Below are 15307 nucleotides of genomic sequence, written 5' to 3' on the forward strand. Positions count from 1 at the left end.
AAAAAAAGTGTATAAGACCCTGAGTTATTATGCCTGAAATCACCTTACTGCAGCTTGATTCCATCCTTGCAGCATTCTTGAATACGGGAGCATCATCTGGTGTCCTTTGGCTTCAGTTTGAATAGCCAAACTGGAACAAGTGAAGAGCTATTTCGCTGGACTAGCTTCTCGTAGGTTCCTCGGCTCCTCCTTATGACACCCGATGTCAACTCAACTGGGGTCGGAGTCTTTAGAGAAACAGGCGGACTGTCGCCGTCTTCATCGCTGGCCTGTTTCTCCACGTTACCGACGCTCCTGACCTCCTGAACCCCATCAGACCCCAACCGATCACTCCGTCCGCGTGCGTTTGGGCCATAATTACCCCTTCCTTATATATCTGTGCAGTTTTAATCGTGTCCCCGAGCTCGTGAAATACAGCTCATCCATCTTCGCTTTCCGATCATCCCTCCTCACATACATAGTGATTCACAATCTAACGAACCTTGGTTCACCCATGGCGTCAAACAAATGTGTATACGAATAAATAAATAAATTATTAAATGCACCAGGTTCACATCCAATAAGGCAACTAGCCGGTGCTGTATGTCGCTACCATACATCGGATGATCGTAACGTTTAAGGACAGGGAGGAATCACTGAAGAAGGAACAACTGGATGTTATACACAATATCTACTAATAGGACGCCAGACTCGACTGTGTTGATTTCTGATCCATCATAGTCCTTCATTCTGCTTTAAAGAACCCGAACCCGAATACTCTTCTGCAGGCTTGCGTCCCTTGATACGACTCATTCACTAGCTGCCATGCTGGATTTGTTGGAGGAAAATCTACCAACGATCACATTTTTACTTTTTGAAAGCTCCTCCAGAAATGCTAGCAGCATCAGATTCTGTATTGTGTGTTATATACCATACCATATAAAAGGATTCCAATAAAAATTGAAGTCTGATCCTACTTGAAGCATTGGCTCTTCGATATTCAGGATGCGATCTTCATCCAATCTCTCTAATTTCTCAGTTTCGTGGATGATATCGCCATCTTTTGCGGCGTTGTGCCCTTAGAATTGGATTGAGAATCAATACAATCTTGCCATCTGTTTGGAACGAACTAATCCTTGAGCCAACTTTCTGACTTGTTTTCGGAGTTTTTTTTTTTGTGAGTGCAAAACACAATCGCAACACTGGACCGTTCGTATTTTTTTGTGTCATTTTATTTCTATACTTCACACCTTTGATTTGGATTATTTAATGCATATAGATATATTGCGATTCCAATAGGCTTACATACTTAAAAAGGATGGGTAGCAATTGTGGTTTAAAACAATCGATATTACAAGAGAGGGTAGGTTGGTCATCGTTCTCGGGACGTGTAAAGTGATTACTGATGATTGTTCTACCATGGAAAGGTATTGTATTGTACTTAATAAACTAAAGAAGGTAAAAAAAATGTTGGTAAGTTCTTATAAGGAAGGAATAAATTGTGGAAAACAAAATACAACGAGCGGGGCACATATCTATCAAGGGACGAACCACCGCAATATCATCGACAGTAGAAAATGGTGTGTGTGTGTGTGTGTGTGTGTGTGTGTTTTACAGAAAGGTGTTTTGCTGATTAATGCTTAAAATATCCCATCAGGATGTGTTCCCCCCCTCGAATGTGCTCTAAACCTCCCATTCGTTTTTGCATAACTTTCATGCCCTGTCTCTTCTTCGCAGTTGACTCGTTTTGCCTTCTTGTTCTCTCTTTGCAATCTCCTTCTTTCAGGGTCTGGCAACGTCACAAACGCGCTCGGTCGTTTTTGCTTTGTAAGTATCACAGTGCGTCCAGGTGTGAACGATGGTTGCGCCGGTGAACTTACTACAGTTTGGCCCGCAGCAGCGCATCCTGCTTGAGGCTGGGCAAATTCAGCTGCCGCAAATGGTTGAACAGCACATCGATATACTCCTCGCGATGCTTCATGAAGTGGCCGACGTGCGGTGAACGGTCCCAACACTTGACCGTCGTCTAGTAAGTAATGCGATTGATTATTGCTACGTTCGGAAACATTTTCATCGTAAAAAAAAAAAAACAACCAGCCAGACTCACCTTAACACCGCTCTGTTCCCAGCTGTCCTTGACGCGAGTATTTGCCTCGACCGTACCGACGGGGTCCGTTTTCGACATCAGAAAGAGGGCCGGACAGCGCAACAGATTCGTGTGGAACATCTGGCTCGAACGGATGTAGTGCGATGTGGCCGGCTCGTGGAAAGCTTTCATGTGATACCTGTGACCAAAATAGGGGGGAAAAGTACGTTAATTTTCGGTTTAACTATCAAGCAACGTTTTCCACGCCGTGAAACACTCACAGCATATACTTTTTCAGCGCAATCTGCAGTGTTGGATTTTTGGGGAACAGCGCTCTCGGCACACCGACCGATATCTCGGTAATGTCAGCCGCACTGTCCCACACCTGCCCGATCACACGGTCCAGCACCACCTGGTAGTTGGGTAGATCGCGCGCAATATGCACCAAACACTCGCCCCACAGATACCCGCCGACGGAGAATCCGTGCAGGATGAGTCCGTGCTTGAAGTCGTTGTTCTTCAGAAACTTTACAAGCTCGGCTGCCACCAGCTAAACAAAACCAAAAAACGGGAAAAGATTAGATTTCCTTCGTAACCTCTGCTAGTAAACCCGGCACCTCACCTGTGTTCCCTTGACGGGCCACAGCAGCTGCCAGGGTGTGATGTGCGTCGCGAACACATCGAACCCTTGATCGATGTACAGCTGGGCGTATTTGGCCAAATGCTTTTGGCGCGCATTCAACCACGAGATAAGCAGCACAACCGGCTTATCGCACTGTTCCTTCAGCCTACAAAGAAAAGGGATTTGATTGGAATTGGAGATGACTCAAAACGGGGTCTGCGTGTGTGTGTGTGTGTGTGCGGTATTTACCGGAGAGTTTGCTGATCCTTTTCGATGCTGCGCGGTTTATCGGTGAACAGTTGAATGCTGCGTGTAATTTCCTGCGTTGCCAACGTGCGAGCGTTTACCATCGTGTGCACTTTCGGGGCACAGATCTAAAAACAGAGCAGGGGATGAAAATTAAAAATTAGTTTGGTTTACAATTAACTGATTTATATCATGTGAAGTTGTATTCAAAATCACAGGGCAGGACCGAGGTTCAAATCCCATCGGACCGCCTCCCCGTACGTAGGGCTGCCTAGCTTAATGCGGGTAAAATCAAGTCACAGAAATGGGCCAGAAATGGCAGGCCGAGCCCTCTCGCGATTAGAGTGCCAAGGAAGGATTCAAAAAATTTTAATATCCATCGTTATTACATGATTTCATTGCCAACTTCCAAACAGTGTACGCTACACCTGGCTTAAGCAGACCGCACGGCTTGTACACATTTTTCTTATCACATTAATGTCTTTCCCGCGAATGTACCAGAGATATGTTGCAAAGAAATCCACATTAAAGGTCAATACGATTAAAGTGAGCATGGGCTTACGTTAATCCCTTTTCTTTGTCGTTCAATGCGCGCGGCACGGACCCGGGAGCGACACAGAGATAGGGGTGTTTTATTTTAGACCTAATCGTACGATATATGTTTTGTCTACCTAAATTTACGTAACAATACTTCTATTTGGAAGATACAACCACTTCCAATTCCTACCACTTGCGTAGATACTAACGCCATTAGAGAGCAAACAAAAAATACAAAGCAAAACGACTCTGTACATAATTCTGTCAAGTCATTCGGGGTTCATCGGGGAGGTTTGCTTCGCTTGTTGCCAGGGGGCTGGTCCTTTTTGGTGCGCCGCCTTATCGGAAGTGAAGCGAAGAAGCGATTTTGCTATTAATATTCCAAATTAATTAAACCACCCTTGATGGTGATGTGTAAAGCGTGGCGTTTCATATGGCGCACGCAGCGGCGGACGCTAAAATATTGCAATGATTGCATTTTTATGACAGTTTCCTTGGGGTAGGTTCGAAACACACGCCTCCTGCATTGCCGAATTTAGAGAGCTTGCTACGATTAGAAAACCCTTTTTAAGAAAACATAGCGCAAACTTCACCATACAAACCTCTGTGGCGTGTCTTTTGGTGGATTACGTACGCGTGTTTGTGTTTGCAATCGACGAGTTCAAGGTCGCCTACTTATGCAAAAAAGCACTGTGCAGCTGCTGCGTGAAGCTAATTTTCACTTTCCCTTCTCTTGCTGGCTGGCTGGCTGCGTTTATGCTGCACCGTTCTTCGTTTAATCATTTAAGGACTTGAGGGCGAACGTGGTTGCACAAGATGGGGTGGTGGTATGGTATGGCACGAATTAGAAGACTGCACACACAACACACCAATACCGGTTCTAGGCTTCAGCGCACCACACACTCCACACAGCAAACCAAGCTAAAAAGCCTTATCAAAATGCAGGCAGCCTACTTGGATGGGTTGGTTGGTGGGTTGGTCATGAGCCTGGAGTTGTCATAACAAGTTGCTCTGAACGTTTGACATTTTCTAGCAACGGTTCTTGCCACCAGATGAAATTTTGTTGCCGTTCCACAATTATGCGATTTTTAAAACACAAACGGAATATCTAAACAGGTTGAGTTTAGGTATTTACCAGCTACTGAAGGCCTTTGCTTTGGCAACCTCGAAATGATAAGCAGTACATCGTTGGAACACGGTTTGCAAACAGAGAAATAAATTTAAAAAAAAAGCAGAAAAGCAAACAAGTTTTCTACGGTCAAATATTTGATTTGTTGCAATCCGTCGTCACCGGAATACTAATACCGCGCGGCACGAGTTTGTATGTATTGTTTGCTGTTTCAAACATTTGAAAAAAAAGGAATGTATAATATTTCCTACGGCCTTGAATCTCTCAGAACAAAAGCGCAGTTCTATTCCGGGTTAGCTAGTGGTGCGTTGAAACATTGCAAGCGCTGCAATACAAACATAATTTCCTTCCTCCGATGCGATCCCCTTTGTCGTCGCAATCGAGAAGCTGCAACGAATGCAGTGCACACTACTCGGTGCGTATTTTCTATCACAAGTGTGTAACACACTCGCACACTCCCGAACCCACTAAAGGCGCCACTTTGCCCTTAAACGAGGGAGCACTGACGAACATTCCCCCAATGCATCATCGGACGGTCCGAACATTGGCAGCGATCGGCTAGCGGGAAGCCATTCCAAAGTCCAAAGGTTGTCGCCCGGGGAAGGAGATTTGCGAATGGGGAGGAAACCTGCTTTGCGTAAGAGAAACTTACGTTACGTTCTGCCACGAGCCGATCGAACCGTTTGGTCGGTTCGCTCTGCAGTGCACTGAAGAACCGCACGCTCTGCCCGGACCAGCCGCTGGAGCTGGTGGATCCTCCACCCAGCTGAGCCGAGATGCATCGAGCAATGTTGTTATGCTGCTGCACTCCGATGCACGTCACAGGTTTCGGCACGTTGGCACCGACGCTGGCCATATACCGTAGGGAACGGATTGCCATCTCGCTTCGTAGTTGGGAATCACGAATCACACACTTAGCAGCACCAGAGCGATGGATGAAGCTCGATTACGACTTTCCCCGAGACACACAGAGGCGGCAGCACCTGGCTGTGGGCGTTCGAACGACGGCAAGACGGTGTCCCTGATTTCCCGAAGACAACGGCAGCAGCACGGTGAACGATGGCGCCTTGCACGTTATTCAACACAGAATTTACAGACAGAGCGCTACACCGAATTCATCACAGCACCGAACCGAATGGAAATCAACACAGCGCACAGTGTGCTGCGGTCGGAGACGTCGAGTTTGACAGATTGATTAAAATTGAATTGAATCCGTTAATTTAATTGACCACATTGAAAGGATTAATAATTATGTGGAAAAGAACTTTAAATAGCTGAAATACTCATTTAGTAAAATAAACAGGATGCCGAAAAGTATAAAATTCCAAGTAATAGTAGAAGAAAAGCAGACTTTTCATGTATAAGATTCTGTTTTACTTTTATATTTTAGGAAAACGTTGCATAAAAAGTACGTTTAAATAGCAGAAAGATGCGCCCAGAATCTCTTATTTAAAGTTTAACAATATTTAAATAAATATTTTACATTGTTTTTAAAGTGGCCAATTTTCACGCAACAGCACACTGTTCTGGTAGAGGTTTAAGCACGGTAGACACACCACTCCGTAGGTTATGAGCAAAGCTAAGTGCGGTCTCCACATCACAATTTTAAATTTTGCTTCAACGTGTTGAACTTGCTTTTCATTTTCCGATAAGAGATAATCTGTTGCAAAATATAAACGCATCGGGATTACCAATTCAATCGTATTCTAATTCCAAAAAATCGCATTTGAATCTCCAGAAAACAGTCCTTAATCGCTTGATATTTGCACCCCGCGCTAGAGTCATGTTTATTGCATACACACTAATAAATGTACATTTTTTGCTACGATCCCCTCCATCCGTTTTTTTTTTTTGGGATGCAGCCAAAGACGCCACAGCACAAACGCAGCACGCCGGTCACGTCGGCCCCACTTGAATTGGCGCGCTATATTTGGATTACGTTGCAACATTTGCAATTCCAAAGTCCACAGCCCGATACACGATAGTCAATCGGCAATGATTGACTGACGCTACCACACCGTCTCGCCGGGGCCCTCTCTCGCACCACGGGATTATGTTTCCCGCGTCCCGTAGCTTAGGCACCATTAAATCATTACCGACATATCTACACAATTTGCGCTACTTTAATCAATTTCATTCCACGCTCAACGTGAATCACAAGGTCAGCAGCAGACCAGCGGTGCAAAATGCATGCGGCGGGCGGCGTCGCTTTACTTTTTACCCGTGAAATATTTATTTACTTTGCTTTTATCGGAATACATACTCTGATCCGGTAGACTTTGAGTTGCAGGAAATCCGCTCAGCTGTAGAGATATCGCCGCCAGTTATGTCGTTAATGCAAATATTTATCTAATTCCTGTGCTCGGTTTATCAGACCCGAAAGTCAGCTGTTAGCTGTATAAAGGCTAAACTGGGGTGTGGTTGTGTGTCGCTCCCTGAAATAATCACCGGACAAACCGTTGTTACGCTCCTCCCGAGAACTCCCGCTTATCACTTATCGCGCTTTCTGATCGATCGCGCGAATCCAGATGCTAACTGCCTGTCACCGGGCCATTAGAGCTTAGCCTTCCGATTGTACATCGGCAAATCGAGCGTGTGAAGGTGGGCGACCAGCAGCTCGATGTACTCGTCCCGGTGCTTGTGGAAGTGCCCAACGTGGGGCGACTTATCCCAACACTTCAACGATGTCTGTGCGAAAGATAAGGCACGTTGCATGGTTAAGATTAGTTTGACACAACATTGAAGCAATGCGTTGCGTGTACCTGCACACCGACCGACTCCCAAATGCCACGAAGCCGATTGTTGGCCTTTTCCGTACCGACTGGATCGGTTTTCGACACCAGCAGCAGCGCCGGACACGGGGCCGGCTCGTAATGGAAGAGGCGCGTACATTTAACGTAATACTGTGTAGCTTCCTCGTGGAACAGTTTCATGTGGTAGCTGCAACAAAAAAAAGGTCGGGCATTAGCGCACACAGATCAGTTCAAAGTGCAACCTCTCAGCCGCTCAGCTGTGTCGATAAGCTTTGCTGCCACGGGCACGATAACACCCCTCCGCTTACTTACTTGATGTAGTTGCGCAGGACGCCCTGCAGCGTTGGATTGTGGGGTAAAACTGCATGCGGAACGCCGACCGGAATTTCCGTTATATCCGCCAGGCTATCCCACACCTGACCGCGGATTTTCTCCAGCACCCGTTTGCCGGACGGGTCGGCCTGCAGCTTCACCAAACACTCACCCCACAGATAGCCGCCAACGGAGAATCCGTGTATGACAATGCCCTCGGGAAGCTCATTGTTTGCGAGAAACTTTACAACATCGGCCGCCACCTTCTGGGAACCGTTAACGGGCCACACCAGCTGCCAGGGTGTGATGTGGACGCACAGCACCTCGAAACCCTGGTCCAGGTAGAATTCGGCGTACTTTGCCAAGTGTTTTTCGGACGCTTGCAACCAGGCAAAGATAAATACCAATGGCTTGTCGAGCGGCACGTTTAATCTGCGGGAAAGAATTGAAACAATTACAAAACGATCCACACACAACTAGACACAATTCAATGGAGTTTGGTTTAGCTTACCGTAAAGATTGGCCGTCTTTTTCGTAACTTTGCTTGCGGTTGCTGAAAAATGTCATGTTTTTTGTAAACCGTACCGGTTCTATGGGACCACGCTGCGTCATGCTTCCTGCATTGGATGGTAACATTTTTGAATACTGCAAAAAACAGGCGAAAGAACCACAATTAAGTCCTGCCGAAGTCCACCTTCGGTCATCCTTACCTTTTGGTGCCGGTATCCTCCGAAAGCTATAACGTTGCCTGCCTCCTTTAACAGCTTTTGCGCGATACCACTGTAAGGAGCGGCAAATTGCACCAGACCGGACGATTGACCACTTCCGCCAATTTGTCGCAGGTGTCTGTTTTTGGCCGTAACTTCAAGCACGCCAAAATGATTGATCCAACGGTTCAGTAGCGTGCGGGACGAGGGCTGGAACAACATTTGGACGGCTGCCGATGGGAACGACCCGACGCGAACAGCAGACCGCTGCTACTGAAGCAGCAATTCTTCCGGACAAATGATCATGGTGCGATACAGTCGGGAACAAACCATACGTAAAGATTTACATTACACTGATAAGAACTGCGCTCGTAATTATGGTAAACCCGATGGATGGAAGATAATTTTGAATTAATTTAAGCAGTTGTGATTTATTCGAAACATTTAAGCCGTTCGACGGTAAGATATTTAATTGATACAAGAAGTGTTATTATTTGTATTTTTTGTTGTAGCAGGCTCCGGCTTTTTTTAGATTTGACGTTAGAAGCAATTGAGCGGAGCAAGGTGACTAGATTGATCAGCTGAGAGCACACAGGGTGGTTCATTTCAGGGTGAAATTTGAAGATTTAAAAAAAAAAGTTTCAAAACAGAAGGCAACTTCAAAATGAAAAGTTTACTAATCATTTGCTTTATAGTCGACCAAATTTTTAGCGAACTTGGGAGAAAAGTCATCATCGAGTACAACACACATTTCTGATCCCAGATCCCGGTTCCCGAGAAAGAAAGAAAGATAATACTGGATCCCAGATATTGGATGTCACGGATCTAGGATGCTGGTTCCAGTATATCGGCTCCTCGGTCTATGATTCTGGATCATGTTTTGCGGATGTCGGATTCTGATGATTTTGCTAAACGAACCATTCTCGGATCTCGAAGACAAACGAAAGATAATACTGGATGCCGATCTTGGATATCCGATATTGGATCTCAGATCCTGTATCCCAGACCTCGGGTCTCAGATCCTGAATCTCGGATCCCGGATCTTGGAGGTCTGATCTCGTATCCCGAATCTCCCGGATGTAAGATCCTGGTTCCAGGATCTATGGTCCTGAATCTCGGTTCCCCGATGTCGGATCCTGTTAATTTTGCTAAAAGAACCTTTCCCGGATCTCGACGAAAAACGAAAGATAATACTGGATGCCGATCTTGGATATCCGATCTCGGATCTCAGATCCTGTATCCCAGACCTCGGGTCTCAGATCCTGAATCTCGGATCCCGGATCTTGGAGGTCTGATCTCGTATCCCGAATCTCCCGGATGTAAGATCCTGGTTCCAGGATCTATGGTCCTGAATCTCGGTTCCCCGATGTCGGATCCTGTTAATTTTGCTAAAAGAACCTTTCCCGGATCACGAAGACAAACGAAAGATAATACTGGATCTCGTATCTCGGATCTTGAATCTCTGGATTTATAATTTATAATCTCTGGACATCTCTGGAATAATTCTGGATTTAGGATCTTGGAGGTCGGATCTTGAATCGCTACTAAAATATCTTCGATCTTGATTCCCGGTTCCCGACTACTGCGGAAACGGTTCAATATTCGGTCCAAAGGCCAAGTAATGCATGAGCCGAGCTTTGAACGATTAGGGACAATCAGCAAAGACCATCCATAGGCAATGACGAGTGACAAGTCAATCTCGTCAACTATATCACATTTGATACTCCCCCACATAAGTCGCTGCCAATTGGCCTTCATTACGGAATGTTTGTTTTTGTGTGCAAAACTATTTTCAACTCGCAATTTGCGCTGATTGCTGACGGTGGTGCAAACACCGGTCACATTTGCCACTTTTTCTCCCATCAAGCGAGAAACCGACTTCAAACCTTCACGTGAACGTACGCACCTCGCACACACCCAGGATGGTGCTACCGAAGCTGGCCGATCCGTTCGCCGTGATGCCACTGCTTCTACGCCTGCAGCGATTCGTAGGGCTGTGGGGCGAACGACGCTTTCGGTACAAGTTCCGGTTGGCTTTCCTAAGCTTCTGCATTCTGGTCGTTATCCCCAAGGTTGCCTTCGGCTATCCGGATCTCGAGACAACCGTACGCGGGACAGCTGAACTGATATTTGAGTGGAACGTACTGTTCGGGGTACTGCTGTTTTCGCTCAAGCTGGATGATTACGATGACCTGGTGTATCGTTACATGGATATAGCAAAAATAGGTTCGTGTGGCCCTTTAAAAAAAAAACACCAGTTTGAAACAATCCTTCCCTTTTTCTTCTTTCCCCAGCTTTCCATAAGGATATTCCTGCGCAGCTGGGCGATTACCTTGTACACATCAACCATCGGATCGATAAGTTCTCAAAGATCTACTGCTGCAGCCACCTGTGTTTGGCCATCTTCTATTGGGTCGCTCCCTCTTCGAGCACCTACATGGCTTATCTGAGCACTCGCAACAAATCCCGCCCCGTGGAGCATGTGCTACACCTGGAGGAGGAGCTTTACTGGTTCCACACCCGTGTATCGCTGGTGGATTACTCCATCTTCACAGCGATCATGCTGCCGACCATCTTCATGCTCGCCTACTTCGGTGGACTAAAGCTTCTGACCATCTTTAGCAATGTAAAGTACTGCTCGGCGACCCTGAGACTGGTTGCGATGAGAATTCAACTGATGGACCGTTTGGACGAGGTTCAGGCCGAGAAGGAACTGGTCGAAATCATTGTGATGCATCAGAAGGCTTTAAAGTGAGAGTTGTGAGTGTGCCGATACCGTTGGATGTGTGTTTCAGGGTTCCGCGTTTGTTCTTCCAGGTGTGTCGAACTGTTGGAAATAATATTCCGCTGGGTTTTCCTCGGTCAGTTCATACAGTGCGTAATGATCTGGTGCAGTTTGGTCCTTTACGTTGCCGTAACGGTAGGTGGGCGTTTCGAGTGGGGACGAAACCTTTCTCGTTCAATAATTCCCCTTTCTCTCCTTCAGGGACTCAGCACTAAAGCGGCCAACGTGGGCGTACTGTTTATACTGCTAACGGTGGAAACATACGGATTCTGCTACTTCGGAAGTGATCTAACATCGGAGGTAACCTATGCTTTTGTCAACGTTCACACCTTCCCGCTAGTTAGTCTGCTCCTTTCCACCCCAGAGTCTTAGCGTTGCTCGTGCGGCGTACGATTGCTACTGGTACCAGCGGTCGGTTTCTATTCAGCGGAAGCTTCGGATGGTTTTGCAGCGTGCCCAAAAGCCGGTCGGTATCTCTGCCGGCAAGTTTTGCTTCGTCGACATTGAACAGTTCGGGAATGTGAGGCACTCGAGCTCGATAGTGATAGCCCAGCGATACACCGTGCTTCTACAAATGATGTTCCCGTTTTAATTGCAGATGGCAAAAACGTCATACTCGTTCTATATCGTGCTGAAGGATCAGTTTTAAAGGAAAATCATTACCGCATTGATTGTCCCTGCAGACAGCGGTAGGGAAACGATGTATGCTACCGACTACCGACTAGCTACCGACTAGCAATTACACATCAAAGGTCAACGGAACAAAAATCGATAGATTAAAGCTAGCAAAGAGGACGGCAAGGGACCTATAATCATTGTGTTTCGTTTGACGTTAATCATGATTATTAACTGCAATACATGCTAGTTTTTGCGACAACTTCAAATAGATGAAAAGCGCACCCCATATGAAAGGCTTCTTATAACATTCATTATTGATTTAGATTAGAGGTACTTGGTGGCTGAATGCGACATTTTGCCTTTCATAATCGTCTCAGTACAGCTTTTACACACACACAGCTTCCACGTCCTCCAGCATGCAAGCATGCAATTTGACAAGTTCCAAAAATTTTCCTCACCCGACACGATTATGGGCTTCGTGCTCCAGCTTTTGCATCTGGTCGGTTTGGACGGGCCGGGTCGTGCGTCAAGAATTCGACTCGCTAGTGTTATGCTGTTTTATCTCACGTTCATCGTAATACCGGAACTGACCGGAGGGTACACGGATGTACATCAGTTCGTACGGACCGGTGTGGAGCTGCTGTTCAACTGCAACATATTCGTTGGTGGAATGCTTTTCGCTCTTGAAGTTACCTCCTTCCGGATGTTCATCCGAGAGCTAAAGTTCCTTGCGATGTTGGGTGAGAAGGATTTACCAGAGTTGATTGGTTATTGTGCTCACTTGAGTCACTTTTTTTTTGCAGCAAGCTCACTATCGTACAAATTAAAACATGCTATGGCCCGGTTTAACTATCGAGCAAACACCTTTGCCAAGCTGCAAACGTTATGCATGGGTGTGATTGCCCTTGCCTACTGGGTGGCACCATTGCCGTCCATCTACTGGTTCTACTATCATCCGGACAATGCCACCGAACCACCGGTGCGTTTGGTGCAGCATTTGGAGGTGAAGTTCTACTGGCTCGAAAATCGTACCATGCTCAAGGATTATGTGGCGTTCGCGGTGATCATGCTGCCCGTCGTTTGCATGTGCAGTGCGGTGTGCAATATTAAGGTGATGACCATTTCGGGCAGCATCGCTTACTGCACACTGTTCACCAGGCTAACTGCAAACGCGATAGAACAGCTGCCCGATGTTACACCTGCCGGGTGGAACCCGAAAGCACTGTCGCACGTTGTGAGTATGCATGCTAGTTTGCTGAAAACGATACACTTGCTCGATAGGACATTGCGATCGGTATTACTGCTGCAGTGGCTAGGTTGCGGCTTAAATTGGAGCATTTCACTTGTGTATCTCACCAATACCGTAAGTAGCATAATCGCCGAGAATCGCATTTTTAAATGGCGTTGACTGATCTTCATTCCCAGGGCATCTCCTTCAAATCGAGCACCGTGTGCGTAATGTTTTTGCTAGCCACCTCGGAAACATTCCTATACTGCTGGTTAGGATCGCGGCTTGCGACGCAGCAAGAACGATTGGAACGTGCGATCTACGCCAAACGTTGGTACAACTATCCAAGAAACGAGCGGTGCAGTGTACTGACCATTCTGAGACAGGCTCAGAAACCGGCCGTCATTACGGTGGGCAAGTTTTTCCGTGTCAACCTGGAGGAATTTAGCAGAATCGTGAACCTTTCCTATTCGGCGTACGTCGTTTTGAAGGATCAAATCAAAATGGATGCGATATAGACCGCAACTTATGCTACACTGCAAAAGGGCTGTATCGATACTAATTGGCGCATTGAACAGCAGCAGGATGCCTCCTTGTTCTTTCACCACGGCCTTCTCGCTAATGTATCCGGGTATCAATTGCGATAATTAGCCAGTAAACAACGCTTACCTTGCACGGATTAATTGCTTCAAGTATCAATTAGCATAGGAAACCCCCAGGAAATTAGGAGTTCGAATAAAACTCAAGACTGTTCTGTGCTGACTTTTCATTTCATTCTTCGGATCTCGCCAGTACACTCGATGGTGCTCCCGAAATTAAAGGACGAAAAGGCGGTGATGCCATTTCTGCTCCGCATCCAAACCATTGCCGGGTTGTGGGGCGATCGCTCTCAGCGGTACAGGTTCTACTTGATCTTTTCCTACTTCTGTCTCATGGTGGTGCTACCGAAGGTCCTGTTTGGCTACCCAGATCTGGAGATAGCCGTACGCGGTACGGCGGAGCTGATGTTCGAATCGAACGCATTCTTCGGCATGCTGATGTTCTCCTTCCAGCGGGACAACTACGAGAAGTTAGTTCATCAGCTTCAGGATCTTGCCGCGCTTGGTGAGTTTTGCTTTGTAGTATTGCAAAATGGCGTATATCCGTCTCTACCCTCTTCCACAGTGCTGCAGGATCTACCGGCCGAACTGGGACAGTACTTGATCGCAGTCAATCGACGAATAGATCGTTCCTCCAAAATCTACTGCTGTTGCCACTTCTCCATGGCAACGTTCTTCTGGTTTATGCCCGTTTGGTCGACGTATTCTGCGTACCGTGCCGCCGCCACAAACAGCACGGAACCGGTGGAACACGTGCTTCATCTTGAGGAGGAACTTTACTTTCTCCACATCCGAACCTCGCTTGTGCATTACACCTTCTATGCTGCGATCATGTGGCCAACGATCTATACGCTCGGGTTTACCGGCGGTACGAAGCTGTTGACCATTTTCAGCAATGTAAAGTACTGTTCGGCAATGTTAAAGCTGGTTGCCCTCCGGATGCAGTGTCTCACCGGAGTAAAGAGGGAGCGGGTGGAGGAAGAGCTAAACGAGATCATTTCGATGCATCAACGAGCACTCGAGTAAGGCCTCGTTTGAACATCTAGTTATGAAATTTCTTACTACTCCAATCCCATTATCTCACAGCTGTGTCTTGTTGCTAGAGACTACATTCCGCTGGGTGTTTTTCGTACAGTTCATCCAGTGCACCATGATCTGGTGCAGCCTCATCCTGTACATCGCTGTGACGGTAACGTTGACCTCTCTTCCGTCAATCCTCACCACCCTAATGCATTTTTAACTGAACAGGGATTTAGTTCAACGGTGGCAAACGTGTGTGTGCAAATCATTTTAGTGACGGTGGAAACTTACGGCTATTGCTACTTCGGGACTGACCTGACCACGGAGGTAGCTTCTTTCACCAAAACAGACCACATTGATGCTGAATGCTTTTCAATCCCACTTTCAGAGCTATGGAGTGGCACTGGCCGTTTACGATAGTGATTGGTACAAGTTCTCCGTATCGATGCGCCGGAAACTTCGGCTGCTGTTACAACGATCCCAGAAACCGCTCGGAGTTACGGCGGGAAAGTTTCGTTTCGTCAACGTAGCCCAGTTCGGCAAAGTATGAATAGAGTGGGGGAGCTCCGTGAAATGTTGAAACCACTAACCTTATTTCGTCTACTCCAGATGCTGAAGATGTCCTACTCGTTCTACGTGGTATTGAAGGAACAATTTTAGGAGAAGTTATCAAGAATAGACAAAAA

General features: G+C 46.6%; 4 protein-coding genes across 7 annotated transcripts; 2 read left to right on the top strand and 2 right to left on the bottom strand.

The window, feature by feature from the left end:
* Positions 1-1189: 1189 nt before the first annotated feature.
* LOC118507298 (transmembrane protein 53-like) lies at positions 1190-7175 on the bottom strand. Of its 4 annotated transcripts, XM_036045662.1 has the most exons (7): positions 6863-7026; positions 5252-5761; positions 2937-3061; positions 2688-2853; positions 2347-2615; positions 2087-2264; positions 1190-2005 (listed from the first exon to the last, which is right to left on the bottom strand). In XM_036045662.1, exons 2-7 carry the CDS (start codon positions 5477-5479, stop codon positions 1859-1861), a joined length of 1113 nt encoding a protein of 370 aa, XP_035901555.1. In that variant the 5' UTR covers positions 5480-5761; positions 6863-7026; the 3' UTR covers positions 1190-1858. The 4 variants fall into 4 exon arrangements, with proteins under 4 accessions (XP_035901555.1, XP_035901556.1, XP_035901559.1 ...); XM_036045663.1 differs by lacking the exon at positions 5252-5761 and having other exon boundaries at positions 6863-7175; XM_036045666.1 differs by lacking the exons at positions 5252-5761; positions 6863-7026 and adding an exon at positions 4105-4406.
* Positions 6355-8946, bottom strand: LOC118507299. The gene is made up of 5 exons (XM_036045667.1): positions 8375-8946; positions 8176-8309; positions 7665-8096; positions 7362-7539; positions 6355-7287 (listed from the first exon to the last, which is right to left on the bottom strand). The coding sequence occupies exons 1-5, from the start codon at positions 8591-8593 to the stop codon at positions 7153-7155; spliced, it is 1098 nt and encodes a 365-aa protein (XP_035901560.1). The 5' UTR covers positions 8594-8946; the 3' UTR covers positions 6355-7152.
* Positions 8947-10059: 1113 nt separating this feature from the next.
* On the top strand, positions 10060-12058 carry LOC118507296 (odorant receptor 49b-like). Its single transcript, XM_036045660.1, has 6 exons — positions 10060-10597; positions 10666-11122; positions 11189-11291; positions 11358-11456; positions 11521-11676; positions 11755-12058. Exons 1-6 carry the CDS (start codon positions 10294-10296, stop codon positions 11803-11805), a joined length of 1170 nt encoding a protein of 389 aa, XP_035901553.1. The 5' UTR covers positions 10060-10293; the 3' UTR covers positions 11806-12058.
* Positions 12059-12177: 119 nt separating this feature from the next.
* On the top strand, positions 12178-15284 carry LOC118506317. The gene is made up of 8 exons (XM_036043266.1): positions 12178-12514; positions 12578-13137; positions 13200-13517; positions 13689-14623; positions 14688-14790; positions 14850-14948; positions 15010-15165; positions 15231-15284. The coding sequence occupies exons 1-8, from the start codon at positions 12199-12201 to the stop codon at positions 15279-15281; spliced, it is 2538 nt and encodes an 845-aa protein (XP_035899159.1). The 5' UTR covers positions 12178-12198; the 3' UTR covers positions 15282-15284.
* The last annotated feature ends 23 nt before the right edge of the window (positions 15285-15307 follow it).

The sequence above is a fragment of the Anopheles stephensi genome, chromosome 2 (assembly GCF_013141755.1).
Source record: "Anopheles stephensi strain Indian chromosome 2, UCI_ANSTEP_V1.0, whole genome shotgun sequence".
NCBI lineage: Eukaryota > Metazoa > Arthropoda > Insecta > Diptera > Culicidae > Anopheles > Anopheles stephensi.